Source organism: Cololabis saira, chromosome 4, assembly GCF_033807715.1.
Source record: "Cololabis saira isolate AMF1-May2022 chromosome 4, fColSai1.1, whole genome shotgun sequence".
In the NCBI taxonomy this organism is placed as follows: domain Eukaryota; kingdom Metazoa; phylum Chordata; class Actinopteri; order Beloniformes; family Belonidae; genus Cololabis; species Cololabis saira.
This window is the reverse complement of record NC_084590.1, coordinates 8,408,524-8,429,606: the sequence shown is the minus strand read 5'-3', so window position 1 is coordinate 8,429,606 and position 21,083 is coordinate 8,408,524. Positions and strand designations below refer to the sequence as shown.

The window sequence follows — 21,083 nt, the reverse complement described above, 5'->3', positions numbered from 1 at the left end:
ATTCAGATGAATGAATTCACGCAGTTATTATCAAAACATGCTAGCAAGAAAGAAATACGTGAACAGCTGATGTTCATCCAAGTCCGAGCAACAGACTACAGAGTAAAGCTGGTAACACACCGTCATCATTGCTGCCTTTATGGATGGGACCCAGCAAATGTGAACGATTCTGGACGAAAAACTGTTCAGCAGAAGTATTTGATACCGGATCGGTGCGTCCTGCTCGGACTGTGATGGCGTTAGCTTGTGAGGGGAAATCTATGGAGTTAGAACAGTCACATAATTCACAAATGCACAGGACAAAATTCACAAATGCACACACCGATTCGCAAATGCACACACCGATTTTCAAATGCACACACCGTTTCACTAATGCACAGGACAAGTTTCACAAATGCACAGAACAATTCACACGTGCGTAGGACAAGATATACAAATGTATTTTTGATGCACACACTAATATAACCTGATTTACAAACGTTTTTTTGTCTGTGAGCTGCGCTGGATTTGCGTGTGACTTTTGAGACTCCCCTGACGTGACTCGATCCACAAATACGTTTTTTTTTTAACACGGAAGGATCTGCAACCAATCAGATGTCTTCCTTTGTTTCAGCCAATCATAAGAGCGCACCCCACATGGGGGGGGATTTACTCGTAAACCAATCAGATTAAAGTGGCGGATACACCTGCTGTTTGAACTGCGTTAGCGCTGTTCGCTTAGAAAAGTGATTCATATTTCGAGTTGGTGGAATAAAGATAAATAAACAAGACAGCAACACAGGATGGAGAGGAGATCACTGCTCTGCTTTTCTCGTGATCCCGGTAAAGAAAACGGCGCGATCGGAGATGGTTTGTCGGGCCGTTCAACCAGAGCCGTCGGGAGACTGGAGAGCTCTTGGTCCTGCCGATGCAGCAACTGATGATGAGAAACAGCTATTAGATATTTCTGTATTTGAACTACAGGTGTCTTTCAACGCGTCAAATGACGGCAGCGAATATTGCTGTTCAGAACGTGACCTGCAGTTCTCACTGTGTGCATTTGTGAATTTTGTCCTGTGCATTTGTGAAACGGTGTGTGCATTTGCGAATTATGAGACTGTTCTATTTCCATTGAAATCAGCTATGGGCAATGAATTAGTAACATGCTGCTTGAGTCTGGGCGCGGACCGCCGGGGTTTCCTCCTCAGACGACCAGGGGCATGTCCTCTAAATCCCTGGGAACCTCCAGGCAGGACTCCCTGGACGTGGATCCCTGCATCAGGGGCACCTCCTCCTCGTCAGGACCCCGGCCCGCCGCCGCCGCGGCCCCCTCCTCCCGTCGGCCTTCCTCCCCCGCCTCCCGTATTCCCTCCCGGCCCTCTTCCTCTTCCTCCACGCTGCCGTCTGCTCTCACCTCCTCCAGTATGACGCTGGCGTCACACGGACCCACCAGGCCTCCGGTCTCGTCCCGGTCCGTGGCCCAGTACCCCGCAGCGCTCACCAGGTCCATGTTGGACCTGGAGGTTCGAGGGATGTACACCCGCCTCTGGAGGACGCAGACCTGACCCACCAGCACGCCGATGGCGATCAGCAGGCATACGATCAACCCCCCTGCCGACCCCACGGCGATCAGGCCCATCTCGGTGTCGATCAAGCAGTCCCCGCGGGGGCCGCCGGCCCCGCCGGTGGAGTTCTGGGGGTCTGCGGTGGGGAGGTCGGATCCCGCAGCTGAAGTTAGACCTCCTTGCTCCTCCGGGTGTGACGTAGGTGTCAGGATGGTTGAAGGTTCTGGATCTACATCCGTTGAACTGACCAGGAGCGGGTTGAGCAGAAGAACCAGGAAGAAGGTTCTGGTGGTTTCCATCATGTCCTGAAATGAAGAAATAATTTCAGAGAGGAGATTCAACCTCAAAAGCTTTTTACCTGTAGAGGGGAATCTTTTTGTACCACACCGTTGCAAGTGCTTGGCGTGTAGAGGGGCAACGCCAAGTAGATTAAGGCCCTCTCCCAATACTCCCACTTCCCCTACTTTTCAGCCCTACCCCTAAATTTTGCGCGTTGCCGTGAGGGTAGTGGTGTCCTAATTCCTCTTTTCACCTAGGGGGAGTGGGGAAAACTAGGGCTAGTGGGTATGAATCTGGCCCTTCACAGCTAGGGTTTTCAGATGCACCCTAGATGACCGAGGGCCAGAAAAATTTCCCAGAATGCTTTTCGTCGTCATTTGCGGACTGAATCAAAAAAAAAAACATAGCGGACCTTTCTTATTTTTTAGTGAATAAAATCAATAATTTTAGTTAGTTTCTGCATAAAAATGCATTTTGATTACATTTCTAGCGAGAAATATATATTTTACTTTCATAATATTCACTCAGTGAATGTACATAATCACTCGTTTGGCCGTTGTTGCAACCTCGCCAGAATAAAGGCTGATTTATGGTTCCGGGTTACACCAACGCAGAGCCTACGGCGTAGGTTATGTAACCTACGCCGTAGGCTCTGCATCATCTTCCCAAACTTTTTGGAGCAAATTTCTTAACAGGCGTAGCTACAACTGTTAGATTTCATCTATTAAACCAACATTTATTTTCCTAAATGATTTATTTCAGCCAGCGGTAATTCTCCACAGAGCTGCAGGTTTCTCCCCGGGACGACGGCGCAGGTTGACCCGGCCGTGAGCTGCTGCGCCCCGGGCCGGCGGCTCTTCTCCGAAAACATCGGATCAAATTTCTTAACAGGCGTTATTTGGATAAACTGAGCCCAGGTTGGGGATCTTAACGGTTACTTTTACGCCTGAGAAAATATTAAAACTTAATAAAGTGGCATATTAACAGCGCTACAGCTGAAATTAAAACAGCTTTTAGCTCTCGGCTTCCTGATATGGTGTGACGTTTGTGCAAACGTAACTACGTACGTTTACGTACCCCAACGTAAACCACACAGTGACGTAGCAAGCAAAATTTAGGGGTGGTGCTGAAAAGTAGGGGTGGTGGGCATATTGGGACTGGGCCCTGGGAAGATTACAAGTGCCCTAAAATCTCTGGCTTCTTTTTTAGGGGTAGTGATAGTGAGGGAGGGCTAGTGGTGTATTGGGATTGGCCCCAAGGAGAACGGTTCCACACTGCAGTAGTCTGGTCTGCAGTGGGTGCAGACCAGGCATCCTCCTCTTTTAACCCAATGTTTTGGTGTTTTTTTTGCATGTGTGAGAATATGAAATAAATCATCTGATTGTGCTAGATTGGCATAGTGATCATGTTCCTCTCTCTCAAGATCCCATCACAGCATCTCAACCAGGTCCACGTCTGGACTTCTAAAACCTGGATTCTTTTGTTTACCATCATTCTGATGTAAATCTGTTGCTGTGTTTGGGATCATTTCCTGTCACATGACCCAGTTTCAGCTTCATCTGTCAGTCAGATGTCCTCACATGTGTGTCCAGAAGACTGGTCTACAGAGGAGGTCATGGCCCCTCAGGGACTGAGGAGAGTGAACTGCTTTATATCGTGTGGTTTTTTTCTTGACACCATTACTTGTTCATGTTAATGATTGTGGAGATGTGATGGAACAAGCCATCATAGTCTCAGACGGTTGGATGCTTACGTGAAATGGTCTCCTGGAGTCGTCCGGCTGGATGGAGTGATCCACTCCTGCAAACAGACTTGAGATGATCTGGAGTCACCTGTTGACCTCTCCTCTGGGACTTTTCAGGGTCTTTGGTTTGATAACGCGAAGGCTGAAAAGTTATCACAAAAAAAGGAGAGGGAGGAAAAAGAAAGAAAGTAGTCAGAAGAGTTTGCCAGCCACGAAACATGCCAGAACATTCAGTCGTATCACAGAAAAAGCTGCAAACATTTTTGATTCAGGTGAATCCGTATGAGGCTTTGAATTTGACCATGTGTAAATGTCTTCTTTCCTCAGGTTTAAAACGGGCCAGATAAACGGCGACCTGCTCATCTACCACGTTCTCCTCACCCTAAAACCCTACTATGCCAAGCCCTACGAGATCGTCGTTGACCTGACTCACGTCGGACCCACCAACCGCTTCAAGACCGACTTCCTCTCCAAGTGGTTTGTGGTCTTCCCTGGCTTTGCTTACGAGAACGTGGCAGCGGTTTACGTGTACAACTGCAACACCTGGGTCCGGGAGTACACCAAGTACCACGAGCGGCTTCTGACGGGCCTGAAGGGCAGCAAGCGGCTCCAGTTCATCGACTCCCCGGCTAAACTGGCCGAGCACATCGAGCCGGACCAGCAGAAACTGCCTGCAGCTACTCTGACCCTGGAGGAAGACCTGAAAGTGTTCCACAATGCCCTCAAGCTGGCCCACAAAGACACCAAGGTCTCTATAAAGGTACGGTTGGACCCGGTGGTGAAGCTGAGCTGTAGTTCCCACTAGAGGTGTAACGATACACTAATCTCACGATACGGTACGAGACACCATATTGAGGCCACGATAACAATACGATATTATAGCAGTATTTTTTTAACAACCTTGAATGAGGAACATATGACTGGAAAAAAATGGTCTTTTATTTGAAATACACAAAATACAAAACAATGCTGTGCATTTGTTCCAGTTTGTAAAGCTTTATAACTGTTTAAGTTTTAAAGAGAAAGCCAGGCCAACCATTTTCCACAAACTGAACTAAAAGTAAATGTCAGGTTTGCATTATGCATCTTCAGGTTCATACAAGTACACATATTTTGCCACAAACTGAATAGTTTCTCTCATGTATGATTTGACTTTTTTCTTTTCGAGAAATTTAACAACTAAAATTAAATAAATAAATAAAAGTAAATAAATACATACAATTTTACATCATAAAAAAGATTGATTCATGCTCACCTTATAAGTGTAAGAGGAGATTTATTTTTGTTAAGAAGGTTATTTTGGTAATTCAGGGTTCATTATTTTATAAATCTATTCTTTCTATTCTGATGTAAATCAGGGACTATAATGACACTAGTCAGTTTATCTGTAGTGATTAGTCTGTTTTAGATTGGGCGGAGTGATACGCCACAGTACGGCACTAGGTGCTGTGTTGATGTTCTAAAATCCTACACTGTTGAGGGACATTAAAGTACACTGGAGCTCAGCAGAAGTTTCCCCGTGTTTATCCTACTCACCACCCCAAAAAGGTTTAATTTAATAAGGTAAGGCTTAACTCTACACCAGCCTTACATAAGTAAAAGTTCAGAGCTCAAAACGGGACCAAAACGGGACTAGTTTCTTCTGAGCGGAGGAAGATTTTGGTCCGCGGGTCGGCACCCGTGGTCGGATGCGCGTTACTAGTCAACACAATAGATTAATATTAATAATCCAATATTGCGATACAGTTTGTCACCTCCACGACACGTATTGTGACGTTTTTGTATCGCGAAATTTCGTGGCAACGATATATTGTTACACCCCTAGTTCCTACTGATCAGGGGGAGGGCCGGATCATCTGGAGTCCTAAGACAACATATGTTCTCGTCTCGTTGCCGGTCAGGTGGGCTCCACGGCGGTGCAGGTAACCTCAGCTGAGCGGACCCGTGTCCTCGGCCAACAAGTCTTCCTCAACGATGTCTACTACGCCTCAGAGATCGAGGAGATCTGCCTGGTGGACGAGAGTCAGTTCACCCTGACGATGGCCAACCAGGGCACGCCCCTCACCTTCATGCACCAGGAGTGCGACGCCATTGTCCAGTCCATCATCCACATCCGGACCCGCTGGGAGCTGTCCCAGCCCGACTCCATTCCCCAGCACACCAAGATCCGGCCCAAGGACGTCCCGGGGACGCTGCTGAATATCGCCCTGCTGAACCTGGGCAGTTCCGACCCCAGCCTCAGGTCAGTCCATCAACGCTTTATTCACAGGAGGACCAACGCATCCTTTTAACCCTTGTAAGGCGCTAAGGGTTAGGCAAGTCCTCCGAGGAGCTGAGGGCCTTCGGTCCGGCTTGGATCAAAAAGACCAGAAGCCAGAGCGGCGCTTGGATCATTTTGACCCAAGCCTTACCGCCTTGCAAGAGGTTTTTTTTTTGTTTTTTTTTTTATAATATTTTTATTAATTTTCCACTTTTACAAGTAAAGAATGGATCATAATATGATCTACAGAAACAACAAGCCAAACATGAAAACAAACAGAACAAAAAAACATATACAGGACTGTCTCAGAAAATTAGAATATTGTGATAAAGTCCTTTATTTTCTGTAATCCAAAAATGTCATACATTCTGGATTCATTACAAATCAACTGAAATATTGCAAGCCTTTTATTATTTTAATATTGCTGATCATGGTTTACAGCTTAAGAAAACTCAAACTCAGAAAATTTGAATATTCTGGGAATCTTAAACTGTAAACCATAATCAGCCATATTAAAATAATAAAAGGCTTGCAATATTTCAGTTGATTTGTAATGAATGTATGACATTTTAGTTTTTTTAATTGCATTACAGAAAACACAATATTCTAATTTTCTGAGTCAGTCCTGTAAATAATACCCTGGTTACAGTAAAAATGTCCAGTATGACCAGTCAAGAAAACCCCTGCAACATGATATTAGAGACATCAGGCTCTACATAGTTCAAGTAGGGCTCCCAAACTTTATAGAGTTGGTCTGTTTTTGACTGTAATATACATGTAAGGTTCTCTAATGGCACCAGAACAAAAACACTACTCTTTGCCACCCTTTAACAGTTGGTACTTTTTCATTGATCCACTGCAATAAAATATTCTTCCTCGCTGCACAAGTAAGAATACAATACAGCCTCCGATTAAGTTTTGATGCTTGTGTTGTCTTAGGACGCCCAATACAAGAGATGCGGGGTCCATCTCCAGTTTTAAGTCCAATATCTTTTCTACTGCCTTGCAAGAGTTAGGAGTTAGGAGGGAACTTACCTTTCACTATTTACTGATATTCAGTTGGAGTTAATAGGCTGGAAAAGAGCACTGAACTACTTAAGAGCGTGACTAGTGTGTCAAATGAAAAAGTATCCACCTATATGTTACTTTATGCAAAGTTCTACACAGGGACATTAATCTTCCCCCAGGAAGACGTGACAGGAGATTTAAGAGTTCAACCACATAAGGACTGAAAAAGATGGATTTTTAGATTTTAGAATCCCGACACAAAGGTTCTGATATCAGTGGAAGTACTTGCTGATCAATATACACTTGGGAAGGAGTTGATAGGTAACCAGTCAGCTGGTAACCAGTGTTCTCTCAGACCATTCTCAGTCCTCACGTTTTATGTGTTTCTGTTTTTATTTGTTGTTTGGTTTTAAATTTGAGTGGTTAAATATTTTGCCTGCATGTTTTCATGTTTTTTTTTCATCTTTGTGCAACAGTTTACGTATATCGTACGTCTGCTTGTGTTTGCAACTGGGCTGTACATCAGCAGAAAGACTTCCTTGACTAGTGGCCTGCTTCCATGCAGGTGTTTCTGTCAGTTATCTCCTCTAAGTTATTGTCCCCCTCACATCCAGGTCTGCAGCCTACAACCTGCTGTGTGCTCTGACCTGCACCTTCAACTTAAAGATCGAGGGCCAGCTGCTTGAGACGTCGGGCCTATGCATCCCGGCCAACAACACCCTCTTCATCGTCTCCATCAGTAAAACTCTGGCCGCCAACGAGCCTCATCTGACTCTGGAGTTTTTAGAGGAGTGCATCTCTGGCTTCAGCAAGTCCAGTAAGTTTGCTGCAGACCTGTCCTCAGACCTCACCCCCTTTCTGACCTCACACATGCCCTGCAGCGTTTTACATCACCTGGAGCCAATGAAGAACTGCTCTGATCCCACATACGTGGGATAGTGTTGTGGAGCCATATAGACACAGCTTTACTTGGGCCAACAGTCTGAACTGGAAGAAGTTGAAAATCACATTGGATGTTTAAATCAGTGGTGGAGTAAATGACCCTAGAGGACCAGGGGTGAAAAACACAATCATGTCTTTTCAAAGGCAAAGGAAGTTCAGCTCCAACCAGATCTTCGGGTCACTGACCCAGTTCAACAAGGGCTGTAGCCACAGTCTTTAAAGGGCATTATTATTCAAACATTGTCCCCAAAACATTGAATGGACAGATTAGGTTTTTTTTAACAATGGACCCAAAGGGTAGCTCTACAGGGAAAAACAGCAATGAGCCCAAAGCGGATCCTTGAGGTACCCCACGAAAGACGAGAGCCATAGTGGAGGGTTAGGGCTGACTCCTGTCAGTCAAATATAACTTGACTTGTCAGGACTTTAGGTGGATGTCACAAGTTCTGGTTATCACTCAGACATGAAGATGAACACCCTGGAGATCAGATGTGCAGATCTCTTATGTTTTCTTCTAAATTCTGATTTATTCATATTTATAATTCATATAATTGTGGCCAATAATTGATGGGCGATGGATTAAAGGACTGTAAAAACCAGAACGGAGCAGTTTTAAATGAGTAAATGTCTATTTTGGTGCAGGTTGCCATAAATAAAGCAGGAGTTGGGGTGTGGTTTTACACTCCTGGTCAAGTTGTGGTGTTGTGTTGCAGGTATCGAGCTGAAGCATCTCTGTCTGGAGTACATGACGCCCTGGCTGCTCAACCTGGTTCGCTTCTGTAAGCACAACGATGACGCCAAGCGCCAGCGGGTCACCGCCATTTTGGACAAGCTCATCACCATGACGATCAATGAGAAACAGATGTATCCGTCCATCCAGGCCAAGATCTGGGGCAGCCTGGGTCAGGTGAGGCCAGCTCTCACCTCTACCGAGCTTCAGGTGTGTGGTGGACGGAAGCGTGTGACCTGTGACCATGTCCTGATCCCCAGATCACTGACCTGCTGGACGTAGTGCTGGACAGCTTCATCAAGACCAGCGCCACCGGAGGCTTGGGCTCCATCAAAGCAGAGGTCATGGCTGATACGGCGGTGGCTCTGGCGTCAGGGAACGTCAAACTTGTCTCCAACAAGGTAATGACCTCCACCAGGAGAGACCGGAGATGTCTGGAGCCTCATAGACAGGGTTCTGTTACTGAGGCCTATTAAACTTTTAAATCCTTGTCAAATGGCGCTTTTCCACTAGTACCTACTCGGCTCGACTCAACTCAGCCTGGTTTCTTTTCCATAACAATTCAGCACCTGGAGCTGAAGTAGGAGGTTGGAGTGAAGCTGCTGTGATGTATTTGATTGTTTGATCTAAACGAAGAAGACAACAACACTAAAGATGTAGAACCTGGAGGAGATGATAGATGTGCTGCTGGATCTGTGGCTTGTGTTCAATATCAAGTTAAAAAATGAGAGTGAGAGAAGCTTCAAGCAGCAACGCTGGGAGCTGCGAGAAGCTATGAAGTGACAGAGCTCCTGGTGGATCTGGTCGTTCCTTATTGCCCGTCGTTTTAATTCTCTCCCCAGCCACCAGGTTTATGAACACTTGCACCTCAGAGTTCCTACGTTTACCGGTATCTGTGGCGGCCATCGCCTACGTTTACCGGTGGGGGCATTGCCTATGTTTACCGGTATCTCTGGAGGCCATCGCCTACGTTCACCAGTATCTCTGGGGGCCATCGCCTACGTTTACCGGTATCTCTGGGGGCCATCGCCTACGTTTACCAGTATCTCTGGGGGCCATCGCCTACGTTTACCGGTATCTGTGGAGGCCATCGCCTATGTTTACCGGTATCTCTGGGGGCCATCGGCTACGTTTACCGGTATCTCTCTGGGCCATCACCTACGTTTACCGGTATCTCTGGGGGCCATCGGCTACGTTTACCGTTATCTCTCTGGGCCATCCCCTACGTTTACCGGTATCTCTGGGGGCCATCGGCTACGTTTACCGGTATCTCTCTGGGCCATCGCCTACGTTTACCGGTATCTCTCTGGGCCATCGCCTACGTTTACCGGTATCTCTGGGGACCATCGGCTACGTTTACCGGTATCTCTCTGGGCCATCGCCTACGTTTACCGGTATCTCTCTGGGCCATCGCCTACGTTTACCGGTATCTCTCTGGGCCATCACCTACGTTTACCGGTATCTGTGGGGGCCATCGGCTACGTTTACCGGTATCTGTGGGGGCCATCGCCTACGTTTACCGGTATCTCTGGGGGCCATCGCCTACGTTTACCGGTATCTCTGGGGGCCATCGGCTACGTTTACCGGTATCTCTCTGGGCCATCGCCTACGTTTACCGGTATCTCTGGGGACCATCGGCTACGTTTACCGGTATCTCTCTGGGCCATCGCCTACGTTTACCGGTATCTCTCTGGGCCATCACCTACGTTTACCGGTATCTGTGGGGGCCATCGGCTACGTTTACCGGTATCTGTGGGGGCCATCGCCTACGTTTACCGGTATCTCTGGGGGCCATCGCCTACGTTTACCGGTATCTCTGGGGGCCATCGCCTACGTTTACCGGTATCTCTGGGGGCCATCGCCTACGTTTACCAGTATCTCTGGGGGCCATCGCCTACGTTTACCGGTATCTCTGGGGGCCATCGCCTACGTTTACCGGTATCTCTGGGGGCCATCGCCTACGTTTACCAGTATCTCTGGGGGCCATCGCCTACGTTTACCGGTATCTGTGGAGGCCATCGCCTACGTTTACCGGTATCTCTGGGGGCCATCGGCTACGTTTACCGGTATCTCTGGGGGCCATCGCCTACGTTTACCGGTATCTCTGGGGGCCATCGGCTACGTTTACCGGTATCTCTGGGGGCCATCGCCTACGTTTACCGGTATCTCTGGGGGCCATCGCCTACGTTTACCGGTATCTCTCTGGGCCATCGCCTACGTTTACCGGTATCTCTGGGGGCCATCGGCTACATTTACCGGTATCTCTGGGGGCCATCGGCTACGTTTACCGGTATCTCTCTGGGCCATCGCCTACGTTTACCGGTATCTCTCTGGGCCATCGCCTACGTTTACCGGTATCTCTCTGGGCCATCGCCTACGTTTACCGGTATCTCTGGGGACCATCGGCTACGTTTACCGGTATCTCTCTGGGCCATCGCCTACGTTTACCGGTATCTCTCTGGGCCATCGCCTACGTTTACCGGTATCTCTCTGGGCCATCGCCTACGTTTACCGGTATCTCTCTGGGCCATCGGCTACGTTTACCGGTATCTGTGGGGGCCATCGCCTACGTTTACCGGTATCTCTGGGGGCCATCGGCTACGTTTACCGGTATCTGTGGGGGCCATCGCCTACGTTTACCGGTATCTCTCTGGGCCATCACCTACGTTTACCGGTATCTCTGGAGGCCATCGCCTACGTTTACCGGTATCTCTCTGGGCCATCGCCTACGTTTACCGGTATCTGTGGGGGCCATCGCCTACGTTTACCGGTATCTCTCTGGGCCATCGCCTACGTTTACCGGTATCTCTGGGGGCCATCACCTACGTTTACCGGTATCTCTCTGGGCCATCGCCTACGTTTACCGGTATCTCTCTGGGCCATCGCCTACGTTTACCGGTATCTCTCTGGGCCATCGCCTACGTTTACCGGTATCTCTCTGGGCCATCGCCTACGTTTACCGGTATCTCTCTGGGCCATCGCCTACGTTTACCGGTATCACTACACACTACCCACTACACTACACACTAGACTACACCACACTACACACCACACTACCCACCACACTACCTACTACACACTACACTACTACACACTACACTACACACTGCACACTACACCACACACCTTTGGATTCTCAATAACCTCACATCCTCCAGTGTCTCCTGGTTTTGTCCCTCTGTCCTGTGCTGTCAGTGTTTTAGATTTATTCTGTGACAGAATCTGTCTCAGGTCCTAATTAAAGGAGACCTATTATGAAAACCAGGTTTTTTCTTGCTTTAACATATATAAAGTGGTCTCCCCTCACTCAGCCTGCCAACTCAGAGAAGGAGGAAAGCAACCAAATTCTGCAGTGTCTGTACAGCCGCCCGGATGAGCCGTCCAGTGTGATGTGGCTTCAAGAGCCGTTCAGATTCTGCTCCCGTCGTTACGCAACGACAGGAGCGATGCGTGAAACCACGCCCACAACTAACTCTGGCCGGAACAAAAACAACAACTCTGCCGGCCGGAGCTTCCACCATTTTCTACGCGTCATTCAGGCAGCCAATCAGCACAGAGCCTCATTATCATGGCCCCGCCCACTCAGAATCCCTCATAGATAATGAGGTTAGAGAATGGGAAGATAAAGACATGGCTCAGAGGCGGAATTTCTAATTTATTTAGCAAAAACAATCAAAAGCCTGTTTTTAAGACATTCAAGGCCTGTTTAAAATAGGTATTAGATACCATAATAGGTCCCTTTAAGGATGTTAGACTCTCCAGAGGCTGGTGTAAGACATTTCCACCTTCACGCGCATATATCTACATGAAAACATACATCTGCTGCAACATCCTATATGTATATAAAAGCATTTCTACTAACCCACCAGATATGCAGACAGTTGTTAAAAAAAACAAAAAACAAAGCCATGAGGACGGTTGGTGTGGTGTCTAGGTCAGAGTCACGTGGAGGATCTGACGCTGCAGGGTTTGGGTTGCAGAACAGTTTAAGACTGGCATGAAGGCAGCACAGATATTAGACCTCATTCTTTATCGATTTCATGTATTTTTTGTAATTAGGCACCACGCAGTACATGTAATTAGGAAAATGGAGTTTAACTGACCTTTTAAAGATTAGGACAAAAGAATAACCGAGAGCAGAGCAGCGGAGCAGATTTCAGAGTCCTGCCTGCAGATCCGACCTCGTCGTCTCGCTGTCCATCATCTGTGCGTCCAGATCCAGCTGCTGCTCGGAGAAACAAACAGTGTCAAGCACAGACACAATGGAAGAGCCAGGGCCTGGCTCCGATTATGCAGCACCGTCACCTCTCAATGGCTCCTTTGTGAGGACGGGGAGATGTCAGCCAGCGCTTCAAGTTCTGGCCCCCTCAGCGATTCACTTTAAAGTGCTGCACTCTATCCAGGACCACACGCCGTCACCAGTACGGTTCTGTTGGACCCGGAACTGGTCTCCGTGCTGCCTCTTCAGCTCATCGTACAGCCTGTTGTCATGCCAACGAGACAGTTGACAATGCAGCTGTGTGCTGAGCTTCATATCATCGTCACTGGAGACAGCTGTCCTCATCAGACCCACAACTACACACACATGTAGGACAACTACACATGTGTACGGCAACTACACACACGTGAACGGCAACTACACACACATAAACAGCAACTACACACACGTGAACGGCAACTACACACACGTGAACGGCAACTACACACACGTGAACGGCAACTACACACACGTGAACGGCAACTACACACACGTGAACGGCAACTACACACACGTAAACGGCAACTACACACACAAACGGCAACTACACACACATAAACAGCAACTACACACACATAAACGGCAACTACACACACGTGAACGGCAACTACACACACGTGAACGGCAACTACACACACGTGAACGGCAACTACACACACGTGAACGGCAACTACACACACGTGAACGGCAACTACACACACGTAAACGGCAACTACACACACGTGAACGGCAACTACACACACGTGAACGGCAACTACACACACGTGAACGGCAACTACACACATGTGAACGGCAACACACACGTGAACGGCAACTACACACACATAAAAGGCAACTACACACATAAACAGCAACTACACACACGTGAACGGCAACTACACACATAAACAGCAACTACACACACGTGAACAGCAACTACACACACGTGAACGGCAACTACACACACGTGAACGGCAACTACACACATGTGAACGGCAACACACACGTGAACGGCAACTACACACACATAAAAGGCAACTACACACATAAACAGCAAATACACACACGTGAACGGCAACTACACACACATAAACGCCAACTACACACACAGAAACAGCAACTACACACCCGTGCACGGCTCCATGAAGCCTGTGCAGGGCAACCACACACCTAAACCAGACTAACATGGAGCAGAGACGGCTGCACGTGTTGCTGGGGCATCGTGGTCCAGGGTTTGGGCTGAATGAAGCGGCAGTGGGAGGTCCAGGTGGGGGAGAGGGTCGTCCAATGATGGGCGATTCCATTACCACTTCACCTCCTTGTCTCCAGGGAGGCATCACTGCTGTGTGAGTGTTGCTGTGGTGGGAGAGGCCGTTAGGATCGCCTGCTACATCTCCGTCAGTTTTCCCCCGGCAGCTGTGGCTACTCGTGTAGTTCAGCACCACCAAGTCTGAATGAATGAAGAGTGAATCAATAGCGGAACCATTGGGAGTGTCTTGAAAAGCACAATATAAATCTAATGCACCATTATCACAAGACATGTGAACACAAACCAAACTATGTATTCTGGTGCGTCAAGGACACACCGGGATAGTTGAGGTGGTCAGATTCAGGTGATCCAGCCCCAGTTTCTGTTTTTACCGTGTGTTTGTGGTAGGTGAGACCTGGAAACAGGCATTGTGGCATAGAATTGTCAAATTGGTTTAATTCACCGTACGAATTGTTACAGATTACTTTTGTAATACTGTATTTGACCCAGCCTTTGTACGTTTTGACCGTATAGAAACGTAATTCTTGCCATTTTAAGAATGTGATGTACCTGCTGTACTCTACTGCATTTACTTTTTTTTTTCTTTTTTTTTTCTTTTTTTTCTTTTTTTTTTAAAAAAGAGTAAAGGTGACAGGAGGCTTCACTAGGGTCCCGAGTGTGATTTGAATTCAGTCCATATCCTCCTTGGTCCATATTACTCTTGAGCACATAGAGAATTTACCTTGATATCTGATAAATAGGTGACAAAGAAATAATAAAAATGAGGTGCATGTTTTAGTAATTGTTAAAGAAAACTCCCGCACACCTTTGATGCTTTGAAAAAGTTTTCTTTTTAAATTGGCTGCAGCTTTCCTCCTCCGACGCACCTTTCTGCATATCCGGTGTGCTAAGTTTTCTACTTCAGTAATTGTTAAAGGAAAGAAAGAAAATGTTCATAATATGTTAACATAAAAGGTCTTATTTTACAACATTCATGTGCATCACCCATTTGTACCAATACTTGTCAAATGTATGTGTCTGAGAGAAAATGTCAGCCTTTCTATGACAAACATCTCCTTTACAACTGTTACTCACTCTCTTTTTGTTGGTGGCTCTCTGTTTAGCCATTTCTCGTTATTCTTTTCTTGTAAGCTACTAATAATATTTTAAGGAGGTATTTGTCTGAGGTATTTAGTTTAGTACTGCCCTTACCTTTTAACAACTTGTGCTTTTTATTATTTTACCTCCTTTCTTATTTCATTTTATTTGTTATTTACCGTTTAATTGTGTCTTGCAGCTTTTAATGTTGATGTAAAGCACTTTGAATTACCTTGTGTTGAATTGTGTCATACAAATAAACTTGCCTTTCCTTTCCTAGGTGATTGGCCGGATGTGCAAGATCATCGATAAGACGTGTCTGTCCCCCACGCCGACCCTGGAGCAGCACCTGATGTGGGACGACATCGCCATCCTGGCGCGCTACATGCTCATGCTGTCCTTCAACAACTCTCTGGACGTGGCGGCCCACCTGCCGTACCTGTTCCACGTGGTGACGCTGCTGGTGGCCACGGGCCCGCTGTCGCTGCGGGCCTCCACCCACGGCCTGGTCATCAACATCATCCACTCGCTCTGCACCTGCTCGCAGCTCAACTTCAGCGGTGAGGACGCCGTGCCCGGCTCACGCCGCAGGTGAACGCAGGCGTCGTACGTGCAAGCCTAAACCTTGTTTTTCTGGTGGGTTTCCAGAGGAGACCAAGCAGGTGCTGAGGCTGAGCCTGACCGAGTTCTCCCTCCCCAAGTTCTACCTGCTGTTCGGCATCAGTAAAGTCAAGTCGGCGGCCGTCATCGCCTTCCGCTCCAGCTACAGGGACCGGTCCTTCTCTCCGGGCTCCTACGAGAGGGAGACGTTCGCCCTGTCCTCGCTGGAGACCGTCACTGAGGCTCTGCTGGAGATCATGGAGGTCAGCAGAAGAAACTGATCATTCATACACACAAATACAAGCTAGAAGCTCCTCCGATCCTGTGTATTTGTTAAAAACACAATTCAAATAATCTTAGCACGATTGGTTTTGATCTCAGACGAAAACAAACTCAGATAAAGGTTTGCCGTGTTTTTCTAGGAGAGACATCAGCTGGAGAAGCAACAGCTGCTGCACATCAATCCAGAAAGGTTATAAAACCACCTCCAAATGATCTGGAGTTCATCGTGTTATAGTGAGAACTAGGCTTGTGTTGAAAAAATCGATTTTCCGATTCTAAATCGATTCTCATATTAATTCCTAAAAATCGATTCGTATGTCTAAAGATCTTTTAATCATTACATTACAACTTTTGATATTTTTTTGTTTATGTCCAAAAAAGGAATGTTTTGTTGGACACGAGAATAACTGGTGCCATGTTTTTGCCTTTAAATATGTTTAAAAGTATGAAAACATTAAAGTTTTCAGTTATAATTGCATAAATTGTCTATATTTCATTACTATATACACTATCTTGGGGTTAAATTTGCATAAAATGCTAAAAACCAAATTCTCCAAAATTAAAAACCTGACAGGCCGAAAATGGAAAAAAATAAAAATAGATTGTGGGAAAAACTAAAACCGATTTCATCCGTCTCTGTTTCCTCCCTGGATCTGTTTGGTAATTCTGACCCACACGATGTTTCCTAAAGCAGTTCTATCAGCATTCTGGAGCTGATTGGTCCTTACAGCATCATTAGCTGCCAATACTTGCTGTTGAATCTCAAGACCTTGAATACACCTTACGGTGATACTTGGACACGTCATCAGTGATTGACCCGGGGTCACTGGGTGTTTCAATATAATACTAGTATTAATATGTTGCAGAACTACAGTCATATAATTCATGCAACAGCTCAAACAAACAGTTTTATTAACACTAACCCAAATCAATATCGGAATCGAATCGAATTGAATCAAATCCTGATAATCAATTCTGACATTTGATCTTTGACATTTGAATTGATCCCCAGCCCAAGTTACACCTTTTGACATGTTTCTGCAGCGCCAGTTCATACAACAAAACTCTGACAGAATATGAGTCCACACCAACTGGACTCAAAAGGACGGTGTTACAACGGTACTAACTTTAGGATGGGACTGTATCCGTCAGGAAATTTCAGAAGAGTTGCTGTTCTTCTCCGCCTGCGTTCTCCGTCTCAAAGTTCACATGTGTCAAGTGGTACATGGTTTCTGACATGTTGTTGTGTTCCAGGCCTGCATGAGGGACATCCCAGGCTGCAAGTGGCTGGACCAGTGGACGGAGCTGGCCCAGAAGTACGATGTTCCTCCAGTACTTTTACCACATCGCTGCATGAACACAGATGTTGCTGTGTGTTAACACATGTCTGTGTTTCTGCTGCAGGTTTGCCTTCCAGTACAACCCGTCCCTCCAGCCCCGAGCGCTCGTGGTCTTCGGCTGCATCAGCAAGAGGGTGACCCACGGCCAGATCAAGCAGATCATCCGCATTCTCAGCAAGGCCAGTCCTCTCCTCAGCATAGACCGGGTGAGACTGCATGAAAAAAAACACGGATGGGCCGACCAGTCGGTTCAGGTCTTGCTGTCATATTACACCAATATAGAGGTCCGGCGGGGGTTCTTTTCATATCAATTGCTACGACTGCGATGGATGTTTAAAAATAAAAAAGCCACTATTATCCGTTGTTTACGTGTTTCTTCGTCTGTTCATTCTTCTACCTCTGTTATTACCTTATAAATACCTCCATTACTACCCGGTAACAATGTGGTGGTGCCATCACACAGTACACGTACATCTGGCTGTGCTGATGGAACTAAACCTTCATGCAACAAAAGTCTTTTTACTCAGCTGTAGGAGAGAATACCTTCATGTTGAATAATAATAATGAGAGATTCAGCAGCCACCGTAACACTTTTCTATGAGCCAGTTAGATCACTAGAATTGTTTCTAAGCTCAAATAGAAAATGATTCAAGTAAATGTAACGTTTTGCTGCTGCAGATAATCTGTGAGGTCGTCCTGGAGGCTGAAATTAAGTCATGTGACCAAACTGAGCTGTACCCTGTGTTTGAGTTAAACTCTAAAGAAAGCTCTTCATCCCTCTGTCCATTCTCTGCTTCCTCCCTCCCTCTCTCCCACCCACCTTCCCTTACGTCCCACTCTCCCCAGGGTCTGGAGAGCTGCCTGAAGGGTCCAGACAACTACAACAGCCAGGTGCTGATCGAGGCCACCGTCATCGCTCTGACCAAGCTGCAGCCCCTCCTCAGCAAGGTAACCACCTGCACTTCCTGAGAACACCAGCAGGTGTCCTCGCAGCTCCTGTATGTTGCTGCTGCAGAACACAGCGTTAGGAGCCCATTTTTATTTTAGTGAACTCTGAGGACACATCCCACTGTTGATCTGGTTTTTGTCCTTTAAATTAGCGTCAGAGTATATAATGCCAGTGCTGAACCACACTTGGTCTTTGTAAACACTCTTAACTATGGCGGCACCTGGAGGCAAAAAAGACTTGACGATGCCCATAAAGGCTGGATTATGGTTCTGCGTTAAATCGATGCCGCGCGTGTGCCACAGGTTGCGCCGCAATCAGCACCCCACGGCGCACGCCACGCCGTGCCTGACGCGCACTTCCCAAAAATTGTAACTACGCGCCAACGCAGACCGAGAGGGCTGTGATTGGTTCTCTTGGTAGCAACGCATTTCCGGTCCCGGTTTGTGAAGCAGTCGTGAACTTTCAGTGATCTTTTCTTCGTGTGTGTGATTGTTTTTGTTTTGTTTTTTTGCACAATAGTTGTCCTTATCTCTTTGATTCACTGTGACCGGAAAAGTCGGATAAATCATTCAGGAAAATATCGCACCCCCCTAGCGCTTTGGGGGGGTATTACACCGCGGCCAAATGGAGTGACGGAGAAGTCCGAAGGTTCACGACGGCGTCACTGCAGCGGCGTAGGCTCTGCGTTGGTGTAGCGCAGAACCATAATCCAGGTTTAAGACCATAAGATTCATCCTTAACGATTACAGCTTTATTCTTGAAGAACTTTAACTCCAGGCTTAAATAATAAACTTTTGTAGTAGCCGGCCACGAAACAGCAAATACATCTGCCTCTCAAATGAATGATCTGAGTACCGTTTTCAATTCAGTTTGTAAAGAAAACGTCTGGATCTTTAACTGTCGACAGCCAAACCCTCCAAACCATTGTCAACCCTCAGCTGCAGCATCAATCCTGTTAACATCCAGATGACATCATGGCTCTTAACCCCACCCTCAGGCTCTCCCTACAAGGATAAACTGAGTTGATTGGTTCTCAGTTGTTTTAGATCATCTCAGCACCTGTAGACGACTACAATCATGACCCTTCTCCTGAATGTTTGTGTGCACGTGCAGGACTCCCCCATGCACAAAGCTCTGTTCTGGGTGGCGGTTGCGGTGCTGCAGCTGGACGAGGTGAACCTGTACTCCGCCGGCACCGCGCTGCTGGAGCAGAACCTGCACACGCTGGACTCCATGCGTGTCTTCAACGACAAGGTAGAGCACTTCCACATGCACCCTGTCCAGAGAGATGGGCAGGCCCATCGGGCTGCAGTATAACGTACACGCCGTCAGTGACGGGGTCCCCTCTGTGTCGGGTTCCCATCAGTGACGGGTTTCCATCAGTGACGGGTTTCCATCAGTGACGGGTTTCCCTCAGTGACGGGTTTCCCTCAGTGACGGGTTTCCCTCAGTGACGGGTTTCCCTCAGTGACGGGTTTCCCTCAGTGACGGGTTTCCCTCTGTGACGGGTTTCCCTCTGTGACGGGTTTCCATCAGTGACGGGTTTCCATCAGTGACGGGTTTCCCTCTGTGACGGGTTTCCCTCTGTGACGGGTTCCCATCAGTGACGGGTTCCCATCAGTGACGGGTTCCCATCAGTGACGGGTTCCCATCAGTGACGGGTTCCCCTCTGTGACGGGTTCCCCTCTGTGACGGGTTTCCCATCAGTGACGGGTTTCCCATCAGTGACGGGTTTCCATCAGTGACGGGTTTCCCTTCAGTGACGGGTTTCCCTCTGACAGGTTTCCAACTGTGACGGGTTTCCCTCTGACGGGTTCCCATCAGTGACGGGTTCCCATCAGTGACGGGTTCCCATCAGTGACGGGTTCCCCTCTGTGACGGGTTTCCCATCAGTGACGGGTTTCCCATCAGTGACGGGTTTCCATCAGTGACGGGTTTCCCTTCAGTGACGGGTTTCCCTCTGACAGGTTTCCAACTGTGACGGGTTTCCCTCTGACGGGTTTCCATCAGTGACGGGTTTCCAACTGTGACGGGTTCCCTTCAGTGACGGGTTTCCATCAGTGACGGGTTTCCCTCAGTGACGGGTTTCCCTCAGTGACGGGTTTCCCTCAGTGACGGGTTTCCCTCAGTGACGGGTTTCCCTCAGTGACGGGTTTCCCTCTGTGACGGGTTTCCCTCTGTGACGGGTTTCCATCAGTGACGGGTTTCCCTCTGTGACGGGTTTCCCTCTGTGACGGGTTCCCATCAGTGACGGGTTCCCATCAGTGACGGGTTCCCATCAGTGACGGGTTCCCCTCTGTGACGGGTTCCCCTCTGTGACGGGTTTCCCATCAGTGACGGGTTTCCCATCAGTGACGGGTTTCCATCAGTGACGGGTTTCCCTTCAGTGACGGGTTTCCCTCTGACAGGTTTCCAACTGTGACGGGTTTCCCTCTGACGGGTTCCCATCAGTGACGGGTTCCCATCAGTGACGGGTTCCCATCAGTGACGGGTTCCCCTCTGTGACGGGTTTCCCATCAGTGACGGGTTTCCATGAGTGACGGGTTTCCCTTCAGTGACGGGTTTCCCTCTGACAGGTTTCCAACTGTGACGGGTTTCCCTCTGACGGGTTTCCATCAGTGACGGGTTTCCAACTGTGACGGGTTCCCTTCAGTGACGGGTTTCCCTTCAGTGACGGTTTCCCTCTGAAGGGTTTCCCTCTGTGACGGGTTTCCCTCTGTGACGGGTTCCCCTCTGTGACGGGTTTCCCTTCAGTGACGGGTTTCCCTCTGACAGGTTTCCAACTGTGACGGGTTTCCCTCTGACGGGTTTCCATCAGTGA

General features: G+C 47.8%; 2 protein-coding genes across 3 annotated transcripts in view; one reads left to right on the top strand and one right to left on the bottom strand.

The window, feature by feature from the left end:
- The window catches only part of pxylp1 (2-phosphoxylose phosphatase 1), a 417,866-nt gene that overhangs the window by 214,021 nt on the left and 182,762 nt on the right, over positions 1–21,083 (bottom strand). The gene's annotated exons all lie outside the window — the stretch shown is intronic.
- The window catches only part of LOC133441451 (neurofibromin), a 142,684-nt gene that overhangs the window by 102,073 nt on the left and 19,528 nt on the right, over positions 1–21,083 (top strand). For both annotated transcript variants that reach the window (XM_061718755.1, XM_061718754.1), the window contains exons 36-46: positions 3,895–4,327; positions 5,469–5,809; positions 7,450–7,652; positions 8,491–8,684; positions 8,768–8,908; positions 15,372–15,651; positions 15,740–15,954; positions 17,228–17,289; positions 17,378–17,519; positions 18,160–18,261; positions 19,376–19,516. In XM_061718755.1, the coding sequence (XP_061574739.1) occupies positions 3,895–4,327; positions 5,469–5,809; positions 7,450–7,652; positions 8,491–8,684; positions 8,768–8,908; positions 15,372–15,651; positions 15,740–15,954; positions 17,228–17,289; positions 17,378–17,519; positions 18,160–18,261; positions 19,376–19,516 (2,254 nt within the window). The remainder of the gene's footprint in view (positions 1–3,894; positions 4,328–5,468; positions 5,810–7,449; positions 7,653–8,490; positions 8,685–8,767; positions 8,909–15,371; positions 15,652–15,739; positions 15,955–17,227; positions 17,290–17,377; positions 17,520–18,159; positions 18,262–19,375; positions 19,517–21,083) is intronic.